The sequence below is a fragment of the Hypomesus nipponensis genome, chromosome 12, assembly GCF_054491055.1.
Source record: "Hypomesus nipponensis isolate SF chromosome 12, ASM5449105v1, whole genome shotgun sequence".
In the NCBI taxonomy this organism is placed as follows: domain Eukaryota; kingdom Metazoa; phylum Chordata; class Actinopteri; order Osmeriformes; family Osmeridae; genus Hypomesus; species Hypomesus nipponensis.
This window is the reverse complement of record NC_140372.1, coordinates 6,263,419-6,275,344: the sequence shown is the minus strand read 5'-3', so window position 1 is coordinate 6,275,344 and position 11,926 is coordinate 6,263,419. Positions and strand designations below refer to the sequence as shown.

At 49.4% G+C, this 11,926-nt stretch overlaps 1 protein-coding gene across 1 annotated transcript in view; it reads right to left on the bottom strand.

The window, feature by feature from the left end:
- The window catches only part of ush2a (Usher syndrome 2A (autosomal recessive, mild)), a 133,184-nt gene that overhangs the window by 101,785 nt on the left and 19,473 nt on the right, over positions 1–11,926 (bottom strand). The window contains exons 9-14 of the mRNA XM_084668085.1: positions 10,751–10,972; positions 7,765–7,858; positions 3,725–3,920; positions 3,329–3,459; positions 2,542–2,737; positions 132–421 (exon numbers count right to left, since the gene is read on the bottom strand). Of these exons, the coding sequence (XP_084524211.1) occupies positions 132–421; positions 2,542–2,737; positions 3,329–3,459; positions 3,725–3,920; positions 7,765–7,858; positions 10,751–10,972 (1,129 nt within the window). The remainder of the gene's footprint in view (positions 1–131; positions 422–2,541; positions 2,738–3,328; positions 3,460–3,724; positions 3,921–7,764; positions 7,859–10,750; positions 10,973–11,926) is intronic.

Sequence of the window (11,926 nt, the reverse complement as noted above, 5' to 3'; positions counted from 1 at the left end):
CACACACACACTCACCTCACACGGCCACACACACACGCACTCACCTCTCACAGCCACACACACACGCACTCACCTCTCACAGCCACACACACACGCACTCACCTCTCACAGCCACACACACACACTCTCACCTTACACACACACTGGCCGGTGTGGGGGTCGCAGGTGGAGCCGGGCCTGGATCCCTGGGGGGAGCAGAGGCAGGGGGTGCACCCTCCCCGCAGGTGGAGCCCATGCAGCCCTCTGGAGCAGGCGTGGCAGCGCGCCCCCCCCACCCCGGGCCTGCACTCACACTGGCCCCCCTCGGGGTCACAGTGAGGGCCGGTGGACCCAAGGGGGTCACAGTCACATGACACACACCCGTCTGGGTGGGTCTGGTTCAAGAGCTTGTAGCCATAGTTACACCTGTCACAGGTTCGACCTGGAGAAGGAGAGGGGGGGGGGAGACAGAGAGAGAAGGAGAAAAGGGGAGAGAGGGAGAGAGAGGGGGGGGAAAGAGGGAGAAAGAAAAAGAGGGGGAAAAGATAATCTTATTCTACTCTGTGCATAAAGTACTTAGAATCCAGATCTCCACCAAATACAGTATTTGTGTGTGTGTGTGTGTGTGTGTGTGTGTGTGAGAGAGAGAGCTCCATCATTAGCTCAGGTCCACTTTCTATGATGGATCACCATCCCCAGGCAGACCACTTAATCTACGCAGAGAGAAAATATAAATAAATTAAAAAGAATATGAGTGAATAGATGTAAAGGGAGGAATGAAGGGATGGAGGACGGACAGATGGAGGGATTGAGAAGGGATGGAGGACGGACAGATGGAGGGATTGAGAAGGGATGGATAGGAAACGAAGGTATAGATTGATGGAGGCATGGGGGAAGGGATGGATGGAGGAAAGGACAGACTGATGAAGGGATAGATGGATGGATAGATGGATGGATGGAGAGATGGAGGGAGAAGCAACAGTATAATACAGTTGGTCATGTGACAGCGGTCTAGGTGGGGTCTGCTTGGATTCCAGTCGTGTCGTCCTCGTTTAATATATGCATGGGCGGGCGGGGCTTATTTGAATATTCCGTCCATGTTTCCAGACAGGCAATCTATCCCTAATGTTGCCATGGCAGCCCGAGGGCATGGCCGTCTACAAGGTGCAGTACCCTGTGCTGGAGACACTTGGCATTTCCACACCTCCCTCCTCCCCCATTCTTCCCCCTCCCACCCCCATTCCACCCCCTTCTTAAAACCTATCTCCCCCTACCTCCCTTTTTCTCAACCCCCCTCTCCCCCTCCCCTTCCCCATTTATCTCCCCCATTCCCTCTAAAGTACCTCCCCCCTGGCCACTCCTTCACTCGTCTCCCCCTCCTCACCCATCCTCCCTTCTCCTTCCCCTTAGTGGCCGACACCACTTCAGTGAATTTATAGATATGAATGTATTTCTGGCTCGGCCCATATCTCACAGCCTGGATGTAGGGGAGTGAGTTAAGTGTGTGATGTGACAGTGAGGTGATGGATATTAGAAAGTATCAGTTTAAACGCACAGTGATGAACTGGGTTCCAGCACATAGACTGCTTCAACTAACATGCTCTATCCAGCACATATGCTGGTCCCATTGACATACTCAATCCAGCAGATATGGTGGTCACACCAACAGACTTTTTTAGCAAATAGACTGACCTTACCTCCCTCCCTCCATTCTTTTATAATTCCTACTTTCCATCCACACTCTCTCTCTCTCTCTCTCTCTCTCTCTCTCTCTCTCTCTCTCTCTCTCCCTCCCTCCCTCCCTCCCTCCCTCCCTCCCTCCCTCCCTCCCTCCCTCCCTCCCTCCCTCCCTCCCTCCCCTCCCTCCCTCCCTCCCTCCCTCCCTCCCTCCCTCCCTCCCTCCCTCCCTCCCTCCCTCCCTCCCTCCCTCCCTCCCTCCCTCCCTGTCTAAGCAGCCAGCAGTACATCCATACATCACAGCAGCAGTGTTATGTACACACTGGCACTTTGGCCACTTGATAAATTCTGTCCTTACGAGGCCCCGTCTGCCACGCTCACAGACCAGGCCTGTAATAAATTGCCGTAATCAAATCTAATTTCTGAAAACACCTGAGGGAGCGACCGGCACAAAAACTGGGTCTTGTAAGAAGCGTGAAAAATACGAGAGGGCAGGAGCCGTTTATAATAATCAACTTGGCACTGAATTAGAGAATTAAAATGAGGTAGGCCCTTGATATTCGTGGCTTAGCAATAAACGTGATCTTGTGTGTGAGCGCCCGTTCCGTTTTGCATTTCATAGGAGAGGCTTCAAAGACGCACAGGGAGGGAGGGGGGAGGGAGGGGGGAAGGAGGGGGGAGGGAGGGGGGAAGGAGGGGGGAGGGAGGGGGAGCATGGGGGGAGGATTGGGGGAGGGCGAGAATTGGGAGGGGGAGCACATTTATTACAAGAGAGAGCGGGAGTGGTGGCAGCACTGGTGGTGTTGCTGGTGAACAGACAAGAACAACAACAGCGACAAGCAGATGGGCAGTGTTGGTTGCCAGGTGATTGACAAGCGACCCTACCTATGACGTTGGGTTTGCAGCTGCACTGGCCCGTGAGGGCGTGGCAGGTGAGGTCGTGGTGGGCGGAGCCTGCAGCGCTGCAGTTGCAGGGGAGACAGCCCTCTTCGTTCCACGGCTGCAGACGGAACGACCCGGAGACACACTGGTCACACCTGCGGCCTGTCACGCGGGACTTACACCTGCACTGACCACCCACCTGGAAAGGGGGGAGAGGAGAGAGTGGAGAGGAGAAGAGAGGAGAGGAGAGGAGAGGAGAGGAGAGGAGAGGAGAGGAGAGGAGAGGAGAGGAGAGGAGGGGAGGGGAGGGGAGAGGAGAGGAGAGGAGGGGAGGGGAGAGGAGGGGAGGGGAGAGGAGGGGAGGGGAGAGAGTGGAGAGAAGAGTCAGGGAGGGGAGAACAGGAGTGCCAGGGAGGGGTGGAGGAAGAGTGAAGGAAGATTGATTTTGAATTAGTCATCTAGTGTGTATATTGACACCCATTTGTCCCCGTAAAATGGCTGCCGTGATGTGGGGACGGGTGGAGGTAGGAAAAGGAGGGAGAAGGTTCTCTCTCCCAAAACCAATACAAGCCCTAATGAAACTTCTATGGTGATGCCATCTATATACTAGCTACACACAGCTTCTGCCATCCATCCACCTCTTCTTCCATCCATCATCCATCTCTCCCCCTCTTTTAGTAGAGAGAGAGGAGGAAGAGGAGGGAGAAGGAGAGAGCGAGCGAGCGAGGGAGGGAAGACAACTAAAGAAGAGGGGAGGAAGAGAGGGCGTAGAGGATTAACAGGGACCTACCTGGTCACACTCCAGACTCCCGTTCAAGGTGCCAGGGGTGTGGCAGTCACAGGGCCGACACACGCCCTCCTCCCCAGGGGACGCCTCCTCCACGCGGTAGAACTGACTGGCACAGCGCTCACACTGCCTCCCTTCAAACCCAAGGGGGTGTGGGTGTTTGTGTGTGGAGGGGTGGAGGGTTGTAGGAGAAGATAACAGAGTTAATATCCATTAGAAGTATCGTACTACAGTACGTATGAGTCTATAGACTCTATATTAACACTGGAGAAGGAGAGAGGGTGAGGGGGTAGAGGGAGGAATGAGAGAGGACGAAGGATAGAAAGTTACTGTACTAAGTGTATGTAAATATAAGTATAAATATGTGTGTATATTTGTAAATATACAGTAAGTAATCACCTGTGGTGTTGTGCATACAGTCGTCACAGACCCCGCCCCCTCCCCGGTAGTGTTCCAGAGGGTGGGCGTCAGCAGTGATGTCGTAATGGCAGGAGTGGGCGTGGCCATGGCACTGGCAGGGTCGGCAGTTGTAGGACTGGAGCTGGTCACCTGACCTGAAGGGCTTGGCGTTGTAGAGGGGGGCACAGCGCTGGCACTGCACACACACACGTAAGAATACACACACACACACACGTAAGTGTAGAACTGTGTCTTTACAGAGCTGGCTCAGGGAGACAAGCCCTTGAAGAAAAGGTACTGTAAGAGAGAGGGAGAGAAAGAAAGAGGGAGAGAAAGAAAGAGAGAGGGAGAGAGAGAGAGGGAGAGAGAGAAAGAGAGAGGGGGAGAGAGAGAGGGAGAGTGAAAGAGAGAGAGAGAACAGAGAAGGAAAGCAGCAGTGGAGCTGTGAAGGTCTTTGATTGTGTTCACCAGTCACTACACATTACGCTGGACAAGGGGGGCATCAAATGGAATGATTAAAAATGTATTAAAAAACATGGGTTTCCCCTGTGACACACTCCAACCTGCTGGAGTCCATATCTGTCTGACACACAGGGGGGAGGGGGGCGGAGGTAGAGAGCGGGGGGTACAAAGGCACTATAATGCATGCATGCCAGTCAGTACTGAAAATGTGTGTGTGTTTCAGTGTATAGTGTGTGTAGTGTGTGTATGTGTGTGCATGTGTGTGTGTAGTGAAGTCAGCAGAAGCAGTATGCACACAGGGAATAACGCTGTTTGTTTTAAATGAGCTGGAAAACCTGCTGAAGAGCTAATGTATAGAGCTAAAACACACACACAAACCCTCTCTCACACAGACACACTCACACACCCACACTAACTGGAATAGGCTGTAGTTACATGAATGCGTCACATACACACGTCTCCAAAAGGATTTCAAACTTAAATGACGCATCTGTACATAAGTGTGTGTGTGTGTGTGTGTGTGTGTGAGTGAGTGTGTTTGCCATTGTTCCCTGTTGAGTGATTATTATCTGGATCTGATGAAGCAGCAGGGATACTCTCCTGAGACAGACAGACACACACAAAAACACACACACACGCACTCATTCAGTGTGTCTGGGGAGATTTCATAGCAGCCCTGGACAGTTGAAACACAGCTCCATTAGCATGCACTGGCGGGCAAGCTTGTTCCAGAACGCCACAGAAATCAAAGGTGTGTTTCATTCCCCACTTCCAAGAGACATTCCAGCCTATATCACCCTTTCTTCCTCGCTCTCTCCCTCTCTGCGTCTCTCTCTTTATCCATCTCTCCCCCCTCCATCTCTCTTCCTCACTACATCTCTCTCTTTATCCATCTCTCTCCCCTCCATCTCTCTTTCTCTGTCTGTCTCAGTTCTCTCTCTCTCTCTGTCTCAGTTCTCTCTCACTCTCTCTATGAGTCCTCCTCTTCTTCAACACTGAGGTGAGTATGTGAGCAGCACACATTACCATAGCAAATGAGCGCAACATTTTTTCTTCATTTCTTTCATTCAACAGTCATTCGCTTCCTCTCTCTCCCTGCTAATTAGGAAGTTTTGGCCCGTCGGTGTGTGTGTGTGTGTGTGTGTGTGTGTAAGTCTTATCATAGACAGAAAGACACAGAGAGGTTTGGTGTGTGTTTTTATGAAGTTAATGAGAGCTGAATACTTAACAATATGCCTTTCTCTGCGATTGAGCTGATCCTAATCTGGTTTTGCAATCCTAACTCTATTTCTACATTTCCAACTGTGTTCATACAACGCTAGCTCTATTCCTACAATCCTAACTGTGTTTTAAGAAGGCTGGCATGGTTTCAGAGCTGTTTTAGATGAGGAACATGCCTCCCAGAACAGGGCTGGATGTCTGTGTGAATCAAACATGGGTCAGTCACCGTCAGTAATACTGGCAGACACCTTGGGTTCGCTTGATTTATGTCACCTTGAGTGACGAAACTAGTGGATCGGTCCCATGAGAGCTAACTGTGGGGGAACCAAGCCCTTCTCTTGCTGAATGTGTCTTTACTATACACACTTATTCAGAGTGTGTGTGTGTGTTTAGGAGGTGATCTGCAGGGGCAGCTCCTCCCATCTTGAATGCCATGGCCAATTTCACGCTCCCCCTGGAAAGGTCGTGGCATTGACGTGTGTGTGTGTCTGAGTGTGTGTCCGGTATGTATGTGTATTTCTCAGTGTTTGTGTGTGTGTGTGTGGGCAGAAACAGGGTTAACCTTTGGCGGGGTGAAAATCTGCTGGTTTAGCATGCTTTGCCAACAGAGACCATGGCCTCTACTTACTGTCACTACCGATCAGACACAGAGACACACACACATACATACTTACACACACACGTATACTCATACATACATTTACATTTGACATTTTTTTACATACACACATACACAACACACATACACTCCTACACTCTAAACTTACTGGAAGCAAAATAAGTTTGTGTGTTTGCCAAGAGGCCTGAGTGTACATGTCTAATGTGTAATGTGTGTGTGTGTGTGGGTCTGTTCAGATTCACAGTGCTCCCAGTCCCACTGGTCATCCTCTGAAAATGTGCACACTCACAGAAACACACACACACTCAGAGACACAGACACGCACTCGCACAGCCTCTGTCCTAGCAGAACACCTGCAATATTAATGACCAATATCTCCCTAGTCTTTCTGTTCTGGTATTAACTAGACACATGTCTGAATATTCACCAGTCACTGGGGACAGGATCTCTCTCTCTCTCTCTCTCTCTCTCTCTCTCTCTCTCTCTCTCTCTCTCTCTCACACACACACACATACACACACTGGTTACTTAGACAAATCTTTCAAAGGAGTGCTCTTTTGTTGAAAGGCGGTTGACTGTGTTTTCAAAAGGAATCTCTTTGGTGCACTCTACTGAAAGCCTTTTATTATCATTATGAGTTAACACAGAGAGGGAGAGAGAGGGAGAGAGAGGGAGAGAGGGAGAGAGAAAACGAGGGAATCAGTGAATGGACAAAAAGCAGGGGAAGATAAATGAGAGAAAGAGATAAACGCAGAGAGAGAGGCAGCTTATTAGACATGCATGTGGAGGGAATGTCATTGTTCTAGTCGACTGGAACGCTTATTTGCAGTGTGACCCAAGAGAGTGACAGGGCGGGGGGCGGGGGGGGGGGGGGATCACTACACTATGAACACTCACACACATGCACGCACCACCTAGTTCCCCCAAGAATGACATGGGAGTGTTGCATGGGGCCAAGTGGCAAAAGTGTTTTTGTGTGCATGTGTGTGCAGGCATGTGTCTGTCGGCGTGTGTGTGTGTGTGTTTGCCGACGAAGTTTACTGTTTTGTCTGTCCATCTGCTTATAGCCACTGTGTGTTTCAGGGCAAACAACAACAACCAGACATGACATCACACACACACACACACACACACACAAACACAGAGAGAAAGCACCTCAAATAGGGTGGGGCCTGGGAATGAATCATTCATGAGTTCTGTTGCATAATTCAGCAGGACAAGGCCACAGTGGTACCTAAAGTCTGATTCATCCCCTCCAACTAGGTACTGGAATGGCTATCTACACAACATTAGAGAAGCTGTAACAACTAACTAACTCCTCCTAGTTTAGGCTAAACAGAATTGAGTGGTGTTTAAGCGAAGTATAACAACACTTAACCAGGGTTAGGGTCAGGGTTACATTGCATACGAGTTCCTACTGGGCTGCTCTCTGTTCTGGTGCCTTTAAGTGTGGGCATGTGTGTGTGCTGTTCAATTAGGTCATTAGAAAAGACCTCTCCATGTCGTTAGTAGGAAACAACTTAATTAAGACCAGGAGAGTGTACTGTCCCCAGGGGGGTCATAGTGTCTGTGCGTGGCTGTCTGTGTGTGTATATATGTGTGTGTTTGTGTCTGTGTGTGTGTGTGTGTGTGTGTGAGAGAGGTAGAGCGAGTATATGTGAGTGTGTGTGTGTGTGTGTTCGTGTGTGAGAGAGGTAGAGAGAGTGTGTGTGAGTGTGTGTGTGGGTGTGTTACTTACATTGTCCCCCTCTGTGTGGCTCTCTGCTAGGCAGACACAGTGGTAGGGAGTCACCCTGGTGTCACACACGTCAGCATGGCCATGACACTCACACCTGGAGAGAGAGGGGGAGACAGAGGGGAGAGAGAGGGGAGAGAGAGGGGAGAGAGACACGAGAGAGAAGGGAGAGAGAGGGGGAAATAGAGGGGAGACAGAGGGGAGAGAGAGGGGAGAGAGACACGAGAGAGAAGGGAGACAGAGGGGAGAGAGAGGGGAGAGAGAGGGGAGAGAGACACGAGAGAGAAGGGAGAGAGAGGGGGAAATAGAGGGGAGAGAGAGGGGAGAGAGACACGAGAGAGAAGGGAGAGAGAGGGGGAAATAGAGGGGGAGAGAGAGGGCAGAGAGAAGGGAGAGAGAAGTGGAGAGAGGGGGGAGAGAGAGGGGAGAGAGAAGTAGAGACAGATGGAGAGAGAAGAGGAGAGAGGCAGGGAGAGAGAGAGAAGAGAGAGAGCACATAGCAGTTTATTAGACTTGGGTTTTGACGATCCACAGCACACACAAAAGAAAATGTCTTTGAGTGTGTCTTATCAGTTCATTCAAGCGGATGTCCTCCCTCTCAACCAACCAACCACCTCTCAGACCACTTGGTCTCCTATAACAGCCTGCTTTAATGACCACCACCACAAGAGGGCGCTGGTCTACTGAACACCAGTGTCCTGATTACCAGGGGCAACAAGGACTGTTGGGTCATGTCCAACACATTCAGTTCATGGTTCGGTTCAGCTCGTATTATAACCAGGTAACACTCTCCAACACACCTTCTTTCATTCAATTTTCTGCATCAATCTCTTTCTCTTTCACTTATCCCCCCCTCTCTCCTCTGTCTTGTTCTGGCCATCCACCCATTAGACCCATTCCTTATTTATAAATGTCAGTGGAAATATCACAGACACACAGTGATGTACTACAGCCAGCGTGACAGGTCTCAATCACACACACACACACGCACTTACACACACAGAGACACACGCGCACACAGGCACACAAAATTGCACACAGGCACATACACACACGAGCCACAAACATCGCTGCGGGTCATCGTTTTAATTATTCATATTCATATTCAGACACTCTCGAATTCTTTCCTCTCCTGCCTCTTGTTGCACTCCTCCCACCCACCCCCCCACCCACCCACCCACTCTCCCTCCCTCCCTCCATCAGTAGGTAGAGTACCTAATGATATTTCAATCTCCTCATGTCAAACAACACACATACACACACATTCACACACTCTTAACCTGAACCCTCACACACACACATTTAGCTGCGCTTTTGTCTTGACAACTTGTCTGTCTGCACACCTTGAAGAGAGAGAGAGAGAGAGAGAGAGAGAGGGGGGGGGGAGAGAGAGAGAGAGAGAGAGAGAGAGAGAGAGAGAGAGAGAGAGAGACTAGTCTTGGGATGGCAGCTCTAATTGTGCGTGAGAAAAAGAAAAAGAGAGAGAAAGATAGAGAAAGAAATTGAGAGAAAGAACTTGAGGAAGGAAGATAGAGTGGGGAGGAGAAACTAAAGAAGAGGGAGAGGAGGAAGAAAGGGTGGAGGGCCCTGAAGAAAAGAAGGGAAGAAAGTGTGTCTAAGTCTCACCTCTTCAATGTAACCAGCACTTAATTAAAGAAGATTATGTTCCTCTTCAGACATAACAGAAGCGAGGAGAGAGGGAGGAAGACGGAAATAAAGAGGAAGAGATAGAGAAAACACGAGATAGAAAGAGGGCTGGAGAGAGAAAGAGAAACAGAGAGTAATTGTAGAGATGTATTACTCTTGCGTAATGACACTATTACCATGGCAATTAGAGTGGAATGTGTGGAACGTAGATTGTGTTCACACGTATGACATGATGTCCCAGGCTCTGTGGCACAGGAACATACTCAGAACATGCTAAAGCCACGCTAAAGAGACGGAAGAGATGGAAGGGGGGAGGATAAGAAGAATGTGACACAAATTGAGTGCCTGCAGCAGTTGTCAAACAGAGGAATACATTAGCAGAGAAGGCCTGGGATTGTACACAGTGTGTGTGTGTGTGTCCTCCACTAATGGATCTAATTTAGACACACTAATAACACACATATCAAACAGGCAGGAGATGGGACATCCACCCATGGGTCCCTGGACCCTGACCAATGACCCCTGACCCCTGACTACACACCAGACCTGTCTGGCCTCAACACTGTCATGGCTGGTGATTTTCCCATCATTGTAGATCTTTCCAGAAAGCACACACTTGACACAGACTAATTTCAGTAACAACTTAATAAGAGCATGTTATCTTCATATGACAGAAGAAGAGAGTTATTATTGCATATTATTAAACTGTACTTCCTTTAAGTATGAGCATATTATTCATTTTGAGCTGTCAATGGTTTTAGTGTGGCTCCTTTTAAAATTGAAATGGCAAAACAAGGGTACAATTCCTATAAATATAACCAAGAACGAAAAATGTGGAAAGTGTTTTTTGATATCACGTATTTATCATAGGCTTTCCCTGTCTCTCTCTCTCTCTCTCTCTCTCTCTCTCTCTCTCTCTCTCTCTCTCTCTCTCTCTGTCTTGCCCCCCTCTCTTCCCTGTGTCTCTCTATCTGTCTCGCCCCTTCTCTTCCCTGTGTCTCTCTCTCTGTTTCGCCCCCCTCTCAGCCTTCTCTCAGTTATGCTCTTTGGCTTTGCCTCGACACATGGTTGGAACACTACCCCCGTCATACAGAGGTAACTTCAGAGTCCCGGTGTCACGGTTGTCATGGAGTCCCTCCTTGGTATTGCTTCCTCCTTCACTTGCCCATCCCTGGGATCAAACTCAGGTCCTCTGGCTCTCTGCCTAGCGACCACCTCTCATAAACACAAAGTTAGCCTGCTACGCCACTGCACAGCTGGCAATTTGATGGTGCGGGTGGGCGGTGAGTTTAACCAGTTCAACATGAGAGGAGGTCTGAGTCCAGGTGTCTGTCTCACCTACCGCCCACTGATGGTGATCTCCTTGATGCCGTAGTAGTGGTGGAGGGCAGACACCCCCTCCTGGCTGGAGTGGTACTGGCCCCTCAAATGGACCCGGACCTGGGTGGCCTGAACCATGCGCTGCAGGGCAGGGGTGTTGTAGAAGTCATTGTAGCCCGGCCGCAGGTTAGGCTCTGGGGTCAGGATGCTGAAGGTGATGTTGCCATTGGAGTAGGGCACCTCACTGAACACACACAGTTAATACCATTAGGGTTAGGGTTAGTGTGTGTGTATGTGTGTGTGTTTCTGTGGGTATGTGAGATTTAAGTATTTGTGTCTGTGTATTAATGGTGTGTGTGTCGAAGTGGTGTGTGTCACTATGTGAGTGTGTGTGTGTGTAAGCGTGGCATTTCTGAGTGTGTTTGTGTGTGCATGTCTAAGACAGAGAGCACTTCCAGAGATTTGTGAATTTCAACCTGACAAGGTACGACAGGTGGAGCTACTCGTGCATTATTCAATCAACGCACACACACGCACACACACACACACTTTCTCATTCTCTTTCGTTTTCTCTGTCTTTTCATGTATCTCTGCTGTCTTTTCTTTTGTAGAAATCCACCTCTTACTTTCAATCCATTTACTCTCATTCTTTCCCCTCCCATCGCACCCTTCCTTCCTCCCTGCATCTCCCCCCTCTCTCTCCTTCTCTCCTATCCACTATCTCTCTCCTTCTCTCCTATCCACTATCTCTCTCCTTCTCTCCTATCCACTATCTCTCTCCTTCTCTCCTATCCACCATCTCTCTCCTTCTCTCCTTTCCACTATCTCTCTCCTTCTCTCCTATCCACTATCTCTCTCCTTCTCTCCTATCCACTATCTCTCTCCTTCCCTGATCCTCCACTCTTGCTTTGCTTAATCCTGACAGACTTATCCAGGCCATATCTGGTAAGAGGTCACTACATATACTGTATGTCTGTGTGTGTGTGTAAGTGTGTGCAAATCTGTGTTTGTGCACATGTGTCTCAGGGTGGCATCTGTTTTAAATGTTAAAAAATTCAGAGACTTTGGTGCTAAACATCTGCTGCCAAACCCCAACACACACACACAAATACACACCCCTTACTTTTCTGAAACACCACAGTTTTCCTTTGATATCCCATCCAAGGCACTCCAAGGCTAATTGGTGTAATCACTGACA